The 17,232-nt window shown below is 27.6% G+C and overlaps 1 protein-coding gene across 2 annotated transcripts in view; it reads left to right on the plus strand.

The window, feature by feature from the left end:
* Positions 1–10,829: 10,829 nt before the first annotated feature.
* The window catches only part of LOC106684622 (zinc finger protein 26), a 32,487-nt gene continuing 26,084 nt past the window's right edge, over positions 10,830–17,232 (plus strand). The window contains exons 1-4 of one of the 2 annotated variants that reach the window (XM_014426809.3): positions 10,830–10,962; positions 12,493–12,565; positions 14,059–14,106; positions 16,863–16,919. In XM_014426809.3, the coding sequence (XP_014282295.2) occupies positions 10,837–10,962; positions 12,493–12,565; positions 14,059–14,106; positions 16,863–16,919 (304 nt within the window). In that variant the 5' untranslated portion in view covers positions 10,830–10,836. Of the gene's footprint in view, positions 10,963–12,492; positions 12,566–14,058; positions 14,107–14,202; positions 14,684–16,862; positions 16,920–17,232 lie in introns of those variants that run through there. The other variant, XM_014426810.3, reaches the window with a different exon arrangement.

The following is a 17,232-nucleotide window of genomic DNA, read 5'->3' on the forward strand; positions in this document are numbered from 1 at the left end:
ATGCTACAACATTGACAAAAAAACAAAGTTCATGAGATGATCCTCAGAGCTCGACATTACCATTTGCAAATATTTTTTTTATGTCTGGTATGATGATTCTGAAACACTTTTCTATTTCTTGTTACTTACTGAATTCATACAATAAATAACTAATTTAAATAATAAACCATTATCTAATAACTTATATAGTTTTTTTTTATTCTACTGAAGTTGTTTGAAGAATAAAAAACATATTTTCTCTCATTTTTGGTTAAATTCATATCACTGCTTTGTTTCAATAGTGGGATATATCACAAAAGAAAAAGTTTTGATTTATTTTTTGATTGAACCTATTCCAAAGTTATTTCCGTGCACGTGTCCACCTACAGACTATTCTAAAGCTAGTAGGGTAGTCAAAAAACATCACAGTTTTCAGTACAATCTATGGAATATGTCAAACACAAAATGAAAAAAACTATTTTTTGTCAGATATGCCAGTATTCAAGCAAACCAGCGATAATGTTCCCAATATTTATCCTGTAATTCAAAATACTTCATAAACATGCCTCAAGATCCTCAATCCTCAAGGATGTGATATCTTCCAAGGTTTATTTTTTTCTAGAAGGAATGATGAAAATTTGTTTGCCTTCTGCTTTGTCCATAATATTGAGATCAAAAATTAAAATCATTGTGCCAAAAAAAATCAGTTTAAATAGTACTAGAGGTTTCCAAAAAAGTAACCTCTCCTTATCTGTGTTTCCAGACAGTTATTATAATTATTTTCTAAGTCTTAAAAGTTGATTGCATGTTTGATGACCTCATAGAAATAATGTGTTTTTCTTCATCTTTTTTTTGCCTGGTAATAGCTCAATTGAAATATACATATATATAAATCTACTGTACTATAACTTCCTACTCTTGCAGTCTTCATTTGTTAATTATTTCATTAATCTTGAAACAAATAAATGGACTTGTGACAATGAACTGTAAAATTATAAAAAATAGCATAATATGGTACCAATGCCATCTAACTGCTCATTCCCACCTCACTATGGCAATTGTTCAGCAACAATTTGGTAGGTAAGTTACTTCAACTAGTAGTGGAACAGGTGTGTGGCTTTCTCCAAGTTGGGAAATAAAAGTCTTGAGATTTTGTGAATATACCTTTTATGCAGGATAACAAAAGTAGCAGGTATTAGGAATTTCAATCACCAAAATTTGTATACACCACGGAATGATACCAAAACATAAAAAACAAAAAACTGTAAGGCAGGACGAAGATAAGTTTTTACATTATCTCACTGGAAGGGCAACGGTGAATGTATACATCAATTTCTGTCCTGCTAAAACTTTAATAATAAATCTCTTTCATCTTTTTAATTGTAAAATTTATCAATTAAATAGTAATGAAAATTGAAGCAAGAGATTTAAGTTTAGAACTATTGATAACTTTTAAAATTTACTGTGGATTCTGGCAAATCTACATGCTTCATACAAAATCTCAGTAGACATTCTGAATAAAATAAATTTTTGTTGAAAGGGAGAGATGAGGAATTAACTCAAACTCTACAAGAATTGAAACCACACTAATAGTCGTCAGTCTGTAAATGTAAGTGATAACTTGTCGATTTATGTCACTCATAATTTTCAACTAAGAAATAACAAAAAAAAAAAAAATGCAAATGGTAGGATTAAATCGAAAATGGCATAACTTGAAAATTATGCATATTGTAAAACAATATTATTTTTCAATTATAACAAAATGGCTGTCAAAACTAAAATGCTGATTGGAGAGATTTGTCGGGGGTGTGGTTATCAAAGAACAACATGAATAAACAAAACAATATTTATTTATTTTATGCCGACGTTTCGACCTGAGTTTCAGGGCTATAGAACAAAGAGATAACACCAACATTTAGAGAAACATAAAATTGAAAAGGAATAATATACAAACAAATTTGGAATTATACAAAATATAATATAATTCCAAATTTGTTTGTATATTATTCCTTTTCAATTTAATGTTTCTCTAAATGTTGGTGTTATTTCTTTGTTCTATAGCCCTGATGAAGACCTGAAACTCAGGTCGAAACGTCAGCATAAAATAAATAAATATTGTTTTGTTTATTTATGTTGTTCTTTGCTGGCCGAACCCCCCAACAAACCTCTCCTATAAAAAATAATCACGCCTTCTAAAATCTTGTATAAAGTACATAACCTAATTGATATAAATTCACGCCAAGGAACATTTATTTAAGTATAGTACATCTAAGATGAGTTTTCCTGGGGTAAGGGACGGGAGAGATGCGCAGTGGGAAATGTTCTCCCAACAACCCCCCACTCTTTTGTCTTCTCTCTTCTGGTCTGTTCCAACAATTACTTCTGACAGTGCAGAAATGTACAGAGTATGCGTAGTACATGTTTTTCCCTCCTAAATCCTGTACCGCGCATGCTCTATACAGTTCTGAATAGACAGAAGTGGTTGTTGGAACATACTTATTCAGTTGCTTGACTTCCTTTTCTTTCCTTGATGTACTTCTGCTACTTTACAAATAGAAATTCTTCGTATAAGATTTTTCAAAACTATTTATTGTTAATATCACAATATTATTAGTTTATACTAGCTCCCTTCCCTACAGGCAAACTCATTTTAGATGCACTGTATTTCATACACAGGTGATATTGTCAATAATGACCATCAAGGGATGAGACATATTCGATCATTATAGCCTATCGTTGTCATAACCAATTACTGCACACATGTAAATGTGAAATAGGAATTTATATAATCAGTTATATCTACCAAATACTAATAATTTGCATGTTTGGATAATGATTGCGTTACTTGACAATCAGTCATAATAACATTGGTTGCTGTATAAGTAAAAAATAAATTCTTAAGGCTCGGAAAATCACAGTTCTGCAAATATTTGTCTAATTAACAATATCTCTTTAAAAACAATATCCAGTGTACAATGATATATTCAATAGTTCTTTACAAAATAATTAGAAGCTACTATAAGCTAAGTTATTCATAAGGTTTCAATTGAAGATATGATCAAACAGTAGATCTGCATCTTCTAAATAAAACTTCATTCTGCCAAAACTTATAATTTTATTTTGAAATTAATGAAGTACATTATAAATGATTGCAAAATACTTTAATTATTAATAATATGATTTATTATAGAAAATTGTATATACAACAAAACATTGAAAAAATTAAGTTATTAGTTATGTTTTTAATTGCCTAGTTTTCTCTATTTCAGCTCTGAGCTGAATGCTGAAGTCATCTTCAGTGGTTTCATCATCCCAATTATCTTCCCAAACATTTATATCAGCATCATCTTCATCTTTGCCAGTCCAATTCTCGGCTGGAAATTCTTCAAATTCATCATCTTCTTCTAAAAGCCCCAAATCAAGCTTTGGTTTTTCCTTATTATTTGGTTCAGCCATTTCTAAAGTAATATAATACTAGTTATTCACAGTTGAAATAATATTCTAGAAATAAAAAAAAAAATTCAAGCAAGCTATTATCACAATATGACAGTGAGATTAGTAAAAAAAAGCATGAAAAAGCATGAAAAACCATTCATCACTGGGAATACCTTTAGAAGACAAATATAAAATTAAGAAACAAACAAACAAAACTATATATTTATACTTGCAAACATAAAGTTTGTTTTCAAAATAACTCAAATAAATACATAAGTAAAATTCAAAATAAAATTTAACATAATAAGGAAGGAAATTAAATATCTCGAAATCAATCTATCAGGAGAAAATCCTTAATGTTGTTAACATAATAGAATACAGGGCCAGAACAACAGGTAATTGTTACTGAACATTCAATAATATTACAAATATTGTACTTAAACTCAAAGAAAAATTAATGAATTAAAAAAAACTACACCAATCTTAAAAAATAAACAATCATTAACTAACCTCTGAGAAGATTCCTTAACAAATTATACTATCAACTAATTTCGAAGGAAGGTAACAAGTGACTGTCTGTTTACATCTACTATCGAGATTCATTTTTCGAGAATATTCACAGAGTTTAATGTACAAATAAATATACAGGAAAAATAAATAACTTTGATACTTAAAGAACACTAAGCGACAAATATTAATATTTTTAAAAAATTAAAAAAGGCTATCATATGAAAGAAAATTCTTAAGCAGTAATCCTGAATTATAGAAATTCTTACAGGAAATATGTATGTAAATTTTTTTTGTGTAAATGTCATAAGATATAAATTATTGTCTCTACGCTCACAATAAAATTGTTAATTTAATTTGGATATTGAAATAAATCGACCCCTAAGTATATGCGTTCTAGCATGGGGCCGTATAGGGCCAACATAATATTCATAATATCCATTTAATTACTCAAGAAGTATTACTAACGCACATTATGTCGATCGGTGTAGCTAACATATTTTTCAAACAAAACAATATTGTCGAGAGATATTTACTACTTAAACGTTTGTCAATAATGACATACAGCTGATACTTTGGAAAAACCATTATTGTAATGATTTATGTATAAACGTTTCAAATTTTATGGTGGTTGATTTAACATTTCAAATCTTAATTATTATTAGGTTTATATTCTAGTTGGATCACATAATTCTAACTTTTTACTAAGAAAAATTAATTATTACATTATCATTTAAATTAGATTTGAATCATAATTTCAATTTTAGATTAAGACAAAAAGCCAATTATTCTGTAGGACGTAATTGTCCTTTTCATCAAGATTGAGCTTGACCCACTAGACGAATGAACTAACGATACATTTTTCTCTATATTTAAAGAAAGCTACATATCAAAAATTGGTGATTCTTTCCCATCTTATATTTATCGATTTTAGTTCTAGGAAAACTCCAAATAGATATAACTATGTTGAAGGTATCGTCCCGGATTTCAAAGTATTTCGATAAATTCATAAAACTACAGTTAATTCCAGGGCCCATTTTTCTTCTTCACCCCGTGGGCCTATTATACGTCCTGAGCCGAAGATCTCTCCAGCCATAAGGACCCCCTAACTCAAAAATGATTGATAAATAAAAAAAAATCAATAATGAAAAGAAAAGTACGATTTAAAGAAAAATTGAGCAGTTTATGTCACGGTTGTTGATATAAATTGATCCATTTGAGAAGTAATTCATGATCTTGTTAATAAATAATAAAGAAAAGTGTCTTTTATAAATGTTTAATTATTTTTATAATATTCACTGATTTTCAAAAATTAAATAAATTAATTATTTTAACTAGCGTGCTGCTTGTAATCTAAAGTTCTTCAGAAAATAATTTGAAGGACTCTGTCTCCAATCTAGAGGATCTCCATATCTTAAATTGCTGGAGCCCCCACTTGGTTAAAAACGGTCTTGGTCCATTCATACATGTTTGATTAATGCTTTACCGAAAATCTGCACAACAGAATATTTGTACGTATTTATAGAGACGTTGCACTTTATTTGGAATACTATCAAACAAAATTTTTTAGTTTTGTAATGGAAATTCCATGTGAACTTGAGGGTTTGAAACCTTCATGCTGCTCTACCAACAAATTTCGGTAATTGATTGAAGACCATTTCTTAATACTGAAGCCGATGATTAAGAAAGTGCCTGACGTTGTGGACTTTTCTAAAGTATCGGAGAATAATATGTTGGGATTCGACAAGCATTGATTGATTTATTTTCAGGAATATACACGAATAACGTAAATGTGAGTACCTTTGTGGTGTGATGTTTCTTTCACAAAATAACGATATTGGTACGGAGGTGTGAACAATGAATATCGAATTTAATTTCACTTTAGTATAGGATACTTCATAATATTCGCCTGAATATAAAAGAAACGAAAAGGGCATAGCTGAATAAAGGAGAGGGACCATTCTCAGGATGCTACTTTAATTAAGAAGTCAATATTTAGTAGTTTATTGGCGGTGCCGGTTCGAATCCGGCCTGGGACGTCGACTTTTTTCATTGCGTGGTGGTCCCACAAAATGAAGAACTTTGACCCCCAACCATGGTTAGGCAGTATAGGACTCCAATGGGAGTCTTGGCCGAAAAAAAAAAAAAATATTTAGTACATTAATACTTGTTCATTCTTTGAAAAATATTATTTGTATACTTATGTCCCTGTGTGGGTTGAAATATTAAGTCAGTGGCCTTTAGAATAGTGATTCCGCTTAGCTGTTTGAATATGAAGTTTATATTGATTATTATACAATGTGGTCTTATTGGATAAGGTTTCTATCTGTACTTCCATTTGTGCTAATCAATGGAAATCTTTATCCTGTTTGTTCATTGTTGAATTACGGATTTTTTTTACATAAACGGATTAAAATTGGCTTCGTTAATATTGACAAAGGAATATAAAATATACAATTATTTTAAGTTGATTAATTCAAATCTAAGCATTGTTATTTTAATTAATGAAGAGACTTATGCAAAATATTTTAACTATGATATATACATATAAATATAATTTCAAAATTTGAGTCATAAAATTACAGCATATAGTACTTAATTAAATAACAGCTTAGGGAGATAATTATTAATGTTAGTCATGGTCTTATTTTCTAAATAATACGAATTTAATTATACAATATATTCGTTTTTTTATGTGTAAATGTAAAATGTTAATTAGCAAATTGATAAAAAGAATATAAATTTATTAAATCAAAATCAGAAATATAACATTTTATCTAGTCTACGAGTACATTTAGTAATTATATTTTTGAAAATAAATTTTAATAATTACAAATTTAATTTTTGGTTTAATGTTTCAAAGTGAATTTTAGGCTTATTTCATTTGTTAATCATATTTACCTCAAAATAAGGTAGAACCAATACTCCATTATTTTAAAACATTGGATTATGAAATAAACAAATATTTTTATATTTTAGGCATTAATTATAAACAATCTACATTGTAATTCAAACATTTTACAATATTACCGTAATAAATGCTACTATTTTTAGCTATTTAAATATAGACCTTTGAAGAATGCAAAGAGTTTCGATAAAGTTATTCAGTGGTGCGGGTTTGGCAACATTGAAGTGCTAAGCAAGCCCCAATAGTAGCTTCAGTTGTAATGGCTTCTACTTTTGCAATTGTGTTCTTCTAATGTTTGTACCTTCACGAAGGTCGATGTTCAAAAATGTTGTTGCGCGGGTTTATGTAGATTATTAATTTTGTTTTGTGTTTTTGTTAATTATCTCTAAAATTCCATAAAAATGGCTGAAGACGAAGTTCTAATGGAAGTGATAGTTAATGAATGTGATGAAGTACAATTTTATTCTCCTGCAGATCAGTGCAAGACACTATATGAAGGCAAGTGTTGTAAATAATCATAAAAAATAAAGATGTAATTGACAACCTGTTGATAAATCACTTATCTGTAATTTATAAGAAACCTTCAATGCATATTGTGCCATGTAGTAAGCTGATAAAATATTATAATGTATTGAGATATTGTTTATTGTTTACTCTCAGATGTTGACAGTGATTATGCATTTAACTTTTTAATTTTGTGAAAATATAAATAATCTGGTTACAGAATGATCAAACTGTAACTAGTAATACTTCATAGCTTAATCAAGTCAAGTGATAAACATAGTTATCACTATTACCTTTATTAATGAAATAATCATATTTGTCTTCAATTATTATTTAATTTGGGTATTATTTTATTTGAAACTTTCTCCTAGAAGATAAATTATTTAGCATAAATTCTGTTATAATTTTGTTTACACCATCCTTTTCATCGTTTTATTAATCATTATTCAATGTTTCCAAATTATTGTTTTATGCTTGTTGGCTTATAAGCTTAAACTCAAATGGTTTGGTAAACATTTGTGAATTTAAAAATTGGTTAAGCAGTTGGTATGAATTTAAGTTAAAAACTGTTGATTTTATTGTTATACTTAGTGCACTGAAATTTGGATAGATAGATAGATGTAAGAAAAACAAATTACTATTTTAATTACCAAAAATTGGGAAATAGCACAAATGAAAAAGATAAAAGTAAGGTTAAAAAATAGGACTTGGGATGTACAAAAATATGTTTCAATTAAGATGACATATGTCCACGATAATAGTAAGAACTTGATAATGGGCAAAGAGTACGAAGTGTTGATTCGATGACAGAATGAATTAAGAAGTAATAAAAAGGGTATAATTCCTGAAAAAATTGAAGAAAGTTGACTTTTATATTGTTATATTATCTGTATTTTTTATCATGATATAAGTAATACTACACAATCCTGGTTAATGACCTGCAACACTAAACTCAGTACAATGATATGTTATAAATTTAACTATATTTTTATCATCTCGAATAACTAACTAGTAATGTTTTTTTTTCTTAGATAAAATTACCTTTCATTCCCAGTTTTGAGCAATTGCTTCCAAAAACATGATTCTTCCATACCTATATAATTTAGAAATAACTCCTCTTTTTCATTCTTTCATATATTGTATAATGATTTATATACTAAAGATCCACATTATAGTTACACACAATCAAATAGAAAGATTAATAAATTAAATAAGTAAGTGCAGTATAAAATTTACATGCATAAATAATTATAATTAAGGGAAAACCATATTGAAATATTTATTTTTTAGGATTCAAATTATCTTTAAGAACTACACTTGTTTTCACAAATAGCCGTAATTGCCTCTGTTGGTATATTCCTTTTTTATATAATTTAATACAAAGTATATTAATGATACACAGTCTGTTGATAGAGTATATGATATGTATAAATATATGTACATAATAAATATGGGGTTTATTAGGAGGAAACATTCTGCCAATTGGGTGCTACTTATCTATCGATAATTTAGAAAATTAAACTCAATTGGTTATATATTTTTATTATCTATAGTTAGGGGATTTATTGTGATTGTGCAAAATTCTGGATTAGCGTTTTTAACAGTTACACATTTTGTGGTCCCCCGAGTCAAAATAACAAAGTATTGCAAAATGGTCTGTGAACAGCCTAGCTCAAAAATGAAAAGTCATGTGAAATTGAAATTACATATTTGTATAGGCATGTGTAACTCAGGGATGTTATTGAAAGGTTTTTGTTAAAATCGATAAAACAGAAGTGCTACATAAGAAAATCAGTTTTACACTTATTTAGGATCTTGTAACAACTCCAACGATTTTGATTGAACTGGATAAATCAGTGTACAATTGATTTATTTTTAATAATGGATGGTCTTATCCTTATTGAAATCGTCTAATAGGGCTTAAAAGTAAAATTTGTAAAAATCCTCTTAACTACATTTTATTTTGGTTATTTAAAATTAATTATCAATTCCCCTTGTTAGCCTTAATAAACAATTGTTAACTACTAAATATTAAAAAAGTTCATGTTTAACTGAAGGAGGAAAAAAAAGAAAATTAGAGACAAGTTTTCGGATCAGAAAAAGCCAAAACTGCCCGATCACTTCCAATCGCATTCATATGTATATAGCTTTGTTATCTTTTGTTAAACTGTTTTATTCTTGGCAAAAGCAAAGCTGTTGTTTGTTTCAAGAATACGAATTTTTATAGTAAGTGAAAGTTTTGTGATTAAGCCCCACACCTGATTTTTTATTTGTATAATTCTCAGAAAATATTCCTTAAAACTTTCTAAATGAGGCATACTGTTAGTGTTATTGTATTCATGATATTGATTTTTAAAATAAGTCTTATTTTAGGAGATAGCATGTACAATTAAGGAATGATAAAATGAAATAGAGCGCCTTTTAATTACCATATTAATTTTAATAGAAAATATTTCTTTAGCAGTGAACAATCTTTACTTTTTGATCATAAATGATTTTAACATAAAACATTGTTTGAAACTCTAACAAACAACTTTTCCTACTTAATAATATTTGAAGCTTTCCCATTTTTTCATTATCATCACATCTATTATTATAATAAAACTCAACATAAAAAATAATATCCAATGTTATTTGAAAATGTTATTTTGAATGTTTAATATTAATATACATCATATAATTAGTCAGGATTCAAAGGAACTAATAGGAGCTTTTAGTATGATTTTTTTTTTTTACATAGGTGAATTAGAAAAAACACTCACAAAACTTAGTTGAAAAAGTGACTTGGAAAAGTACTGAACTGGCAGGTAGAGATTCGTTACATCAAGTGTTATTTCATTTCATTCCAGGTGGGAGATGAAAATATCATTCTTCTCTTTTTTAGGAAAAATTTAGGGCTTGCAAGAAGATTAATAATGCCACATTTATTAATTTCACTAATATCAATATCCTGAACTTTCAATCGAGAATCCCACTTGTCAAAGTGAAGGGGACTTAATAGTGAATCTTAAAAGAAAATGAAATAATTGTCTCTCCATTGCAATGCTCTCACTTGTCCTCTCAGAATTTCCATTGAGGCTAGGAGTAACTTCCTAAATAAATCTTGGCCTCACATGTTTTATTCATGCGAGTTTTAGAATTGACTTTTCTCGTGATGTAACCATGAATCATCTGTATTTTTACTGCTGTTTACTTAAGTTCCTTGACATCCAAAATAAGTGCCAACCTAACATTATCATGATATAAATTTACTTCTATAGTGTATGTAGTGGTGTTGAAGAATTAATTTTATATTTTCTTAAAACGACCATTTTAGATGAATATAAAAAAATCGTACTAAAAATATGCTCCAAAACTTCCTTACTTATGTTTGTTTCCTTTTCAATGTTTATCTTGTTACAGTTTATAAATTTTGTTCATATTTTATGTATTTTTTCTTTTTATTTAATACCTTTAACTTAATTTTAACTTTTTTTATCTATGTGTTTACAGACAAAGATGCTATGGTTAGAACTATTAAAGAAGCTGTTAGAGAAGGCGTGTTAGTATTACCAACAGTTAAATGGGATGAAATTAAATCTGTAAGATTTATTTCAAATGTTGAAAAATCAGTTGAAATCACCACTCAGGTATTATATTTTACTGATCATTGTTTTCTTTACAAAATTAATTATCATCTTGCTGTATTGTCTTTTATTAATTTTTTTTTTGTTTTATCTCAATTAGTGGGTTTACATAACTCTATGCATCGCACTGAAGTAATTGGATAATAAATCTATATCAGAATATGTAAAAATTAAATACTTACTAAATTAAGCTTTGAATTGGTTAATGTGTTAATCAGAAACTGTATGAATTGCTCTTTTGGCTATTGCAGTTGATAATTTTTATAATTTGATTTTTTTGAATTAATAAGTTCCTATTTATCTTTACCGTGTCATATTTTCTCATTCTCTTTTAAACATATAATTTTATTCGTGGAAACAATTTAATTTTCTGTTCATCAATTACTTTTCTATCAATAATTATTAATTTATGTCATAAAAGACTTAAATAAAATCCACAACATTTTAAGTGCATATTGTGTGTGGAATATTTTTGTTAAAAAAATAAAGCAATAGCTAAATATCTTTTATATGATAATGCATGGTTGGAAAACAGGCTATTTTAAACCTTTTAACCATTATTGGTTACTTTAATTGCTTAAAATAACTTTAATATAAGCTAATCAAAGCTGCTTTGTGACTTTCTATATAAGAATATGTTTATATACATTGTTTGATCAATTATTTAAGTAATAATGAGTTTATAATTGAATGTGGATATAAATATGTATAAGAGGAGAAGATGTTTGGGGGTGTGATCAGTGAAGAACACAAATAAGTTAAAACTTGTTTCTTAGTGCCAATGTTTCGGCCAGAATTTCAGGCTTTATCAGGGCTAAGAACAAAAAACAAGGTAAGAACCATAGTAAATCAAAGGAATTACTGAATAATTAGAAAGTAAAAGACAATATAGTGTCAAAATACATAGTGTTGATTGGAAATGTATTGTTTAAGTAGTATTAGAAGATATAGGCTATATGAGAGTAAGTATTATTAAAATCCTATTATTTTTCTTACATATTCAATTAATTAAATGTATGTTTTCTTTCCCACTTTTTTCATGACTTTAATTTTAAACAATTTTGATTTTATACATTTATTTATTTGCTAGATTTTCATATGTATATTACTTTCTTGTTATTTCCTCTTCCTTAATTTTAATATTACTTATTCTCATATAGCCTTTATCTTCTTATAATACTTATACTATGCGTTTTCTTTCAATATTATTTATGTATCTATATTGTCAGTTATTTTCTAATTATTCTGCAATTCCTTTTATTCATTATGGTTGTTATCTTGTTTTTTATTCTTAACCTTGTTGAGGTCCTAAAATTCTGGCCGAAACGTTAGCACTAATAAATAAGTTTTTACTTATTTTCGTTCTTCACTGACCGCACCCCCAACCATCTCCTAATATAATAATTAAGTAGTTTAGTAAAATAAAAAATTGTTTCATAAAATTATTAATCTGTAACTTAAAATCCTACTTATTTGACGTAAAATAACCTTCAATTAATTGTGTTCAGTGTAATTATATATTTCTTTTTTCAGGAGGTTCTTCCTGAAACAGAATATCAAACATATGAAATAGTAGAAGAAGCACCAGTAGATGAAACTGTAGCGAGTAAATATCTGTTTGTAAATTTTGCATGTTATCCATCTAATTTTTTTAAAATTCTAACTAAAAAAGTTATGTTTTTCTAATTAACTTGTATTTATTTTTTTAAGTTTAATCATTAAGTTTATGGTTTTTACTTTGCAAGGAATAAAGAATATAATGTTTTAATAATATTTAGTGATTATTAAAGATAACATTTAAAGCTGTTATCTGTTATCTCACTTTATCTTCCTAGTTAGTCTCAGGCTTGTGGGTCCTTGGAGGAATCATTTCCTTATTGCGCTTCCGAGGAAGAGTATTCTAGGTTCTACTTGTTGGATCAGTTTCTTTCTCTCTTCAGGCATGTTAGATACCTCTCTTCCGTTGTTCTTTGATGACCTTTGCAAGATCAACATTACATACTAACATTTCCTTTTTTTTGCATTAGTTTTTCTGTGACCTCTGTTATAAATAAAATGAAGCATCTGTGAGTATTATTGCTCTTTTCTGAATGTTAGGCCTTTTTTTCATATTCTCCATTCTAATATTCTTTAAATTTAGCTTCAGAAGTATAGTCACTAGTTCTTATTATTAGTTTGGTGCTACAACATGTTGACACGTCCAGGCCTCCTCAACCAGCAACCTCCAGAGGTTTCTGTCCTAGGCTGCTGCCACACAGTCAATCCATCGAAGTCAGGGGCAGCCAACTCTTCTCCGGCCATGGACTATCTCAGTCAGTAATCTTATTGGAGTTTCCTGTTCCTCCATCCTGGCCACATGTCCAGCCCATCTCAGACGATATCATTTGATAAGACTTAACAACATCAGGCGCGCTAAAGAAGTTGTAAACCTCTTCATTTGTTCTTCATCTTCACTCTTCACCAATTGACACTGGTCAAAATATCTTTTGTTCAAATGTGGCCAATTTCTGATAAGTTTTTTTTGTCATTGTTCATGATAGTCACTAGTGATTGCTATAAATAAAAGAACAAGTGCATTCCAATGTTTTGGAATTATCTTTCATTGTCATAGATGTGGCATAATGTACTTTCTTTTTTTATGTGTTTCAGCGTTCGTTTTGTTAAAACTTAAGTATTTTCCCAGTTTGATGTTCAGCAATTTTTCTTTATTTTCATTTAAGGTTTCAGCGATAATTCTTCCAGTTTGTGTTCATCAATAACATCATTGCTTATTGAATTATTTTATTTATAGTAAATTAATATTGATTTTAAAAACAAATAAATTAAAAAAATAAAACTATTCTTGATTAAATTTAAATGATAAATTCCAATCCAAAATTATTTGACTTTACTATGGAACAACTATTTTAAATGGTTCAGTTTTTTGCCTTTATTTTTTTACATTAAAGCATGGCCGTAAACTTAATCGATTATGTGTTGAAAACTTTAACTTATGTTGTTATTCAACCAATTCTTACTTTTTAAGTTTACTAATTATTGGTTTTCTAATGGTGATTAAGCTATATTGACTTAAGTTAAATAAAAATCTGATTTCTTTAGGTTCAGTGGTTCCAGAAGAAATAATCATTGATGTGGGTTTAAGTTCTGGTGAGATGATTTGCCTTTGAATACATTTCATTAATAAGTATCACTTTAGTTACTATGTTTGTTTTAGAATTCCTATTTTAATATAATGTTTTCTTTATTAATAATATTACTACTATTTTAAATTATTTTTTCATTTTATTTTATTGATTGTACTGTTTTAAATATCAATGTGTTAGTTAATAACTAGATTCTCAAGGCTATTAAAATCTCCATGTTCAAAGGAATGTATTTTTGATACATCTCTTTGGTGTTAAATCATTAATGGTTCGAATAAACTGGACTATTTCCAATCTCCAAAATGAAATACTTACTCATGATAATCTGGATAAAAATAGTTTGCAGTTATAGGTTTTCTTATAAATTCTAATAACTACAGAAATTTTGTTTGGATTAGTGCAACTGTGGTTGTGAGTTTATTAAAAGTTTAAGTTATTGCGTTGTAATTATTTTATTTGAACAAATATATGTTTAATTTACATTAAATCTAAAGCAATGACGCATATTTGCTTTTTTAAGATTTAAGTAATTGTTGTTTCATTCTTAATGAGCTGCAAAACAAGGTTAAACATATATTCAGGTGAGTGAAGCATGCATGATACCTTTTATTTAAATTTTTCTATACCATATGAAACTAAATTATTATTCCTTATAGATATTTAGAGATTTGAAGTATTTAAATTAATATAAATTACCTACAATTCCAACTTTGTATTCCATTTATTGGGAACTTTATTTTTAATCCAAATGTTGGGCTTTGTGTTGATAACAGGGTATGATTTTCTCTGGGTTATATTCTAGAGCAAGGTTATATTTTAATATTATTTAGTAACTCATTGAATGCTGACTATGAGATAACTTGTTTGTATTCTTGCCTTGAAAGCCAACTATGAATTATTTGATAGTTTTTTTTTTTAACTTACCATATTTAACAATATATATACAAATTTCATTAGCAAAGCTGTAAAAATGTGCCTAAGTTAAAAAACAAACACAAGATAACTTATAGTTAGCTTCCTAGAAGAGAATGCAAATTAGAAATTAGTAGTACGAAGTTAATGTGTTAAGGAATTACCCTAACACATTATTTATATAACCATTAGAGAATGATTAAAGTAATAGAATTTTTTGTCTGACAGTTTGGAGTAGAGAAAAGTATAAGTAAGATTTAGAAAAATAAAGACAATTAAATAATTTAAATTCAATCCTGGAATTGTTTTTTTTAATTTTAGTATCTTTTTAAGAATCATTATTAACTGATTTTGAGTGATATAAGAATATTTTTTAAGCTTAAATTATTTGATTAGGTCTTCTTATATTTTCTTCGACACCATAGATTGCTTTTCTTTTTTCTTATCTAACTTTTATTTTTCAAATTTTGAAATATAGGTTATTTTTGTACAGTATGAGAAAAAGTTTAATAAAAAAGTAAGTTATCTGTAAACATTTATTTCAACCAATAAACAATGAAACACTTTAACATATATTTTAATATTGTTTTTCTTTAACACTTGAGTTTAATTTTATTAATATTTTTTCTGTATAATAGTTAGTGACAGGTCTATAATTGTGTCAACAATTAGTCAAAACATATTCTAGAGCTGAAAATATACTTTTAGCACTGATCTGAGCGGTTAGTGAGCTCTAAATAACATATGCCAGTGTTTAAAGATAAAGATAGGATTTGGTATGTTTTCTTTATTCCCAATATTCCAGTACATTTTTGTTTCTTGACATTCACTTTTTTGTGTTACTTTATAATAACAGAACCCAAAACTGTTTGGAAACCGGTTTTTTTTCAATAACTCGTGTAAGAAGAAAGAATAAAAAACTGAATAGTACAGAACTTCAGAAATAAATGTATTATATCGGACCTAAACATTGTATGCCTGTTATTAGTAGTATTACTGAACTGAAATAGTTTTTACTAAATGAAACATAGCCCATAAACAAATATCTACTACAAAGCAAGCTGTTAATCCTCAATATATTTCAGTTATTTATTCATTTACATTGTAGTGGAAATCATAAAAAATATATTAACTTTTTTAATACATCCTACTAAAATTAAAGCCAAGCTTAAAAAATTATAGACAAACTTTTAAATAAATGTTTAAAGAAAACGTTTATTTTTGGAAAAAAAAAAGTTTTGGTGAATCCATTAAAATAAAAGGTGAATAACTGTTTTGGTTCCTGATCTTTAATAATCAAAGTTAAATAGGCTTAAAGAGGAATTAAACGTTTGGAATATAATTTGAAGTTGTATCCAAAGAAAGTAGGTACTACAAATTCGTAACAATTTTTAATTAAAGGTTATGTTTGGAATGGATTCTATTCAATGTCTTGATATTAGCTTATTGTGAGTACAACTAAGAAAATGGTGGTCTGGATTTTAAAACCAATGTCCACCAGGAATTAATTTTTACAAGGTTGGTACATCATGAGGTGGTTAAGTTGGGTTGATATATTAAAATCTTTTAAATTAATACTTTGATTGCTGTTTTGTGATGTTAATATTTCAGCACTATATAAAACTTTTTAAAATATAATGGTAATAATGATTCGAGGAAGACCATTGTCAACAATTTTAAATTGTTATCATTAGAGTATGTAACAGCTTTCTATTAATATCTGATGAATGAAGAGTAGAACTGTTACACAGAACATTTCAATTGATAATTATTGCAAATTGTTATTATTAGATTATATAATGGTTTTCTATTCCAAAATTTATTAATGTCTGATGAATTTTTCAACAGGAAAAGAGTTGAACTGTAATACAGAACATGAAATGCTGGAAAGTGTCAACTTCATAGGTATATTGTGTTTATTCAGTAATTTGTTTAAATAACTTCCTGTTTCTTTATTTTTTTAAATTTCATTTTCATTTGATATATATTTTATCATCTAAGGGGTGCTTATGGTTCTGATCATTTATTGTGGAGGGTGATGATCATCTCCCTCAAATACTATTTTTCTCCAAGAAACCAATCCCCAAATATCTCTAAAGAAGTTTATTATTGTTAGTGCTTGAAGGGTATAGAGTTGCTAGTTTATATAGAATCTTCTAACCTTTTTCCATTCAGTGAACAGTATTATGTGTTACAAATGTGATTATTTCATGCATTA

Source organism: Halyomorpha halys, unplaced genomic scaffold, assembly GCF_000696795.3.
Source record: "Halyomorpha halys isolate HHAL.00 unplaced genomic scaffold, Hhal_1.1 Scaffold595.1, whole genome shotgun sequence".
Classification (NCBI taxonomy): Eukaryota; Metazoa; Arthropoda; class Insecta; order Hemiptera; family Pentatomidae; genus Halyomorpha; species Halyomorpha halys.